Source organism: Pteropus vampyrus, unplaced genomic scaffold, assembly GCF_000151845.1.
Source record: "Pteropus vampyrus isolate Shadow unplaced genomic scaffold, Pvam_2.0 Scaffold21652, whole genome shotgun sequence".
Lineage (NCBI taxonomy): Eukaryota > Metazoa > Chordata > Mammalia > Chiroptera > Pteropodidae > Pteropus > Pteropus vampyrus.
Genome location: NW_011910433.1, coordinates 353 through 1772, shown reverse-complemented (window position 1 = coordinate 1772; position 1420 = coordinate 353). Strand labels below are relative to the sequence as shown.

The window sequence follows — 1420 nt, the reverse complement described above, 5'->3', positions numbered from 1 at the left end:
AAAAAAAAAAAAAATTAAAACAAAAAAACAAAGAAATGGAAAAAAAGGACAGAGACAAAGCCAATTTTCAATAAACGTTAGGCAATAAGAACAGCCAACATATTTCTACTCACAGTTGTTCACATGGACACAAAACTGCCTAACTCCATTTGAATCCATGAGAACTCTTGAAGGGAATGGGGAATTACTCCTGAAGATAAGAGAGTTGTCCACACACACCCAACTTGAAGACCTGTGAAGAAACATAATGAAAAATAGATACATTTAGGAACACAGGGTTAGGTGGAAAGAAGGGTTCCCCCAGGGGTGTCAGATGCCAAAGAGAGGACTCCTTGGGCAGCCGCGGGACGACATGAAGGTCCTATTCTATTGGATAGCCCTGCTCTAGAGAATCCAAAGAGGAACGTCACTACTGGGAAAAACCAAGATAATTCCACTTATAGGAGTGGAAGTGGGGGAGGAGAGTAGGAAGGCTAACTCTGTCTTCTTTCAAATATTACTTATTCTAGGGCCCCAATTCCCTTTAGGATTCAACCTGCTTAACACTGCTCACCTCACGCTGCCTGGAAGGCAGAAGGAGAACACTGTCCTCGGATGGAGAAGAAAGCAGTCCCTGTCGCAGCAGCAATTTATATCACAGGCACCAGGAGTCAAGTCACAGACACAGATCGGTAAGACTGTGAAGATATAGCATAAAGCAGAGCGAAAGGGGTAAGGACCCCCCCCACCCCCACCCAACTGTTCCAAGAGCGAATTCCCCTCTTCTGACAGCCCCACTCCTTACTTTGTGGCAATTCACTTGGTTCACAGAATTTTAAGTCAGTTTCCATCCCCACATTTCCCCTCACCTGGGAATAGGTCCACGGTCCTATTCCCAGGTGCCGAAGAGGTCAGAACAGTAGGGCCCACTGTGGAGCTCCCAAGTGTGGCCCAGGGGGTTTCAGTCCCCTTCGAGGGCTGAGGGGTCACGCCCTGCGACCCTGGGCCAAGGTCCGAAGGGGTGGGCACTGCCTCTGCCGGGGAGGAAGAGGGCTGAGGACGGACGTCCTTGGGGACCATCAGGAAGAACACCTGCAGTAGCACTAGCGGATAAGTGCACATGGAGCAGTCGAGACCCCCAAGAGTTTTAGAAGGGTTTCCGAGGTCGCCAGACCCGTCGCTAGAGGATTAGAGGGCGTGGGTGTGGGAAGAGTCGCACAGCATCTGATGTCATCCGTATGATTTGCTCATTGGCTCATGACGATAGCTGAGAGTTCTTCAGCCAATAGAAAGCGGTGTTGTTACAGCCCTTTCAGCAACGTTTAGTCTGCGCCCCCCTCCTTAGGCCGGGGGAGACACTGCTTCCGTCGCTTGGCAACCGCCAAACTGGCTTGGCGCTCTTGCCCCTTCTCTCCGCTGGATGGCAGAAGAAGTTCAGCGG

At 50.6% G+C, this 1420-nt stretch overlaps 1 protein-coding gene across 1 annotated transcript; it reads right to left on the bottom strand.

The window, feature by feature from the left end:
* Nucleotides 1-31: 31 nt before the first annotated feature.
* On the bottom strand, nt 32-1216 carry LOC105311020 (tectonic-3-like). Its single transcript, XM_011387079.2, has 3 exons — nt 849-1216; nt 554-677; nt 32-232 (listed from the first exon to the last, which is right to left on the bottom strand). The coding sequence occupies exons 1-3, from the start codon at nt 1099-1101 to the stop codon at nt 106-108; spliced, it is 504 nt and encodes a 167-aa protein (XP_011385381.1). The 5' UTR covers nt 1102-1216; the 3' UTR covers nt 32-105.
* Nucleotides 1217-1420: the final 204 nt, after the last annotated feature.

What these genes read in the sequence shown, in the direction of transcription:
- LOC105311020 (XM_011387079.2), bottom strand. Translation starts at nt 1,101, where the DNA reads ATGTGCACTTATCCGCTAGTGCTACTGCAGGTGTTCTTCCTGATGGTC. An exon ending in GACCGTGGACCTATTCCCAG is followed by an intron (nt 678 to 848) that starts GTGAGGGGAAAT and finishes ATATCTTCACAG; the next exon opens with TCTTACCGATCTGTGTCTGT. An exon ending in TGCCTTCCAGGCAGCGTGAG is followed by an intron (nt 233 to 553) that starts GTGAGCAGTGTT and finishes GTTTCTTCACAG; the next exon opens with GTCTTCAAGTTGGGTGTGTG.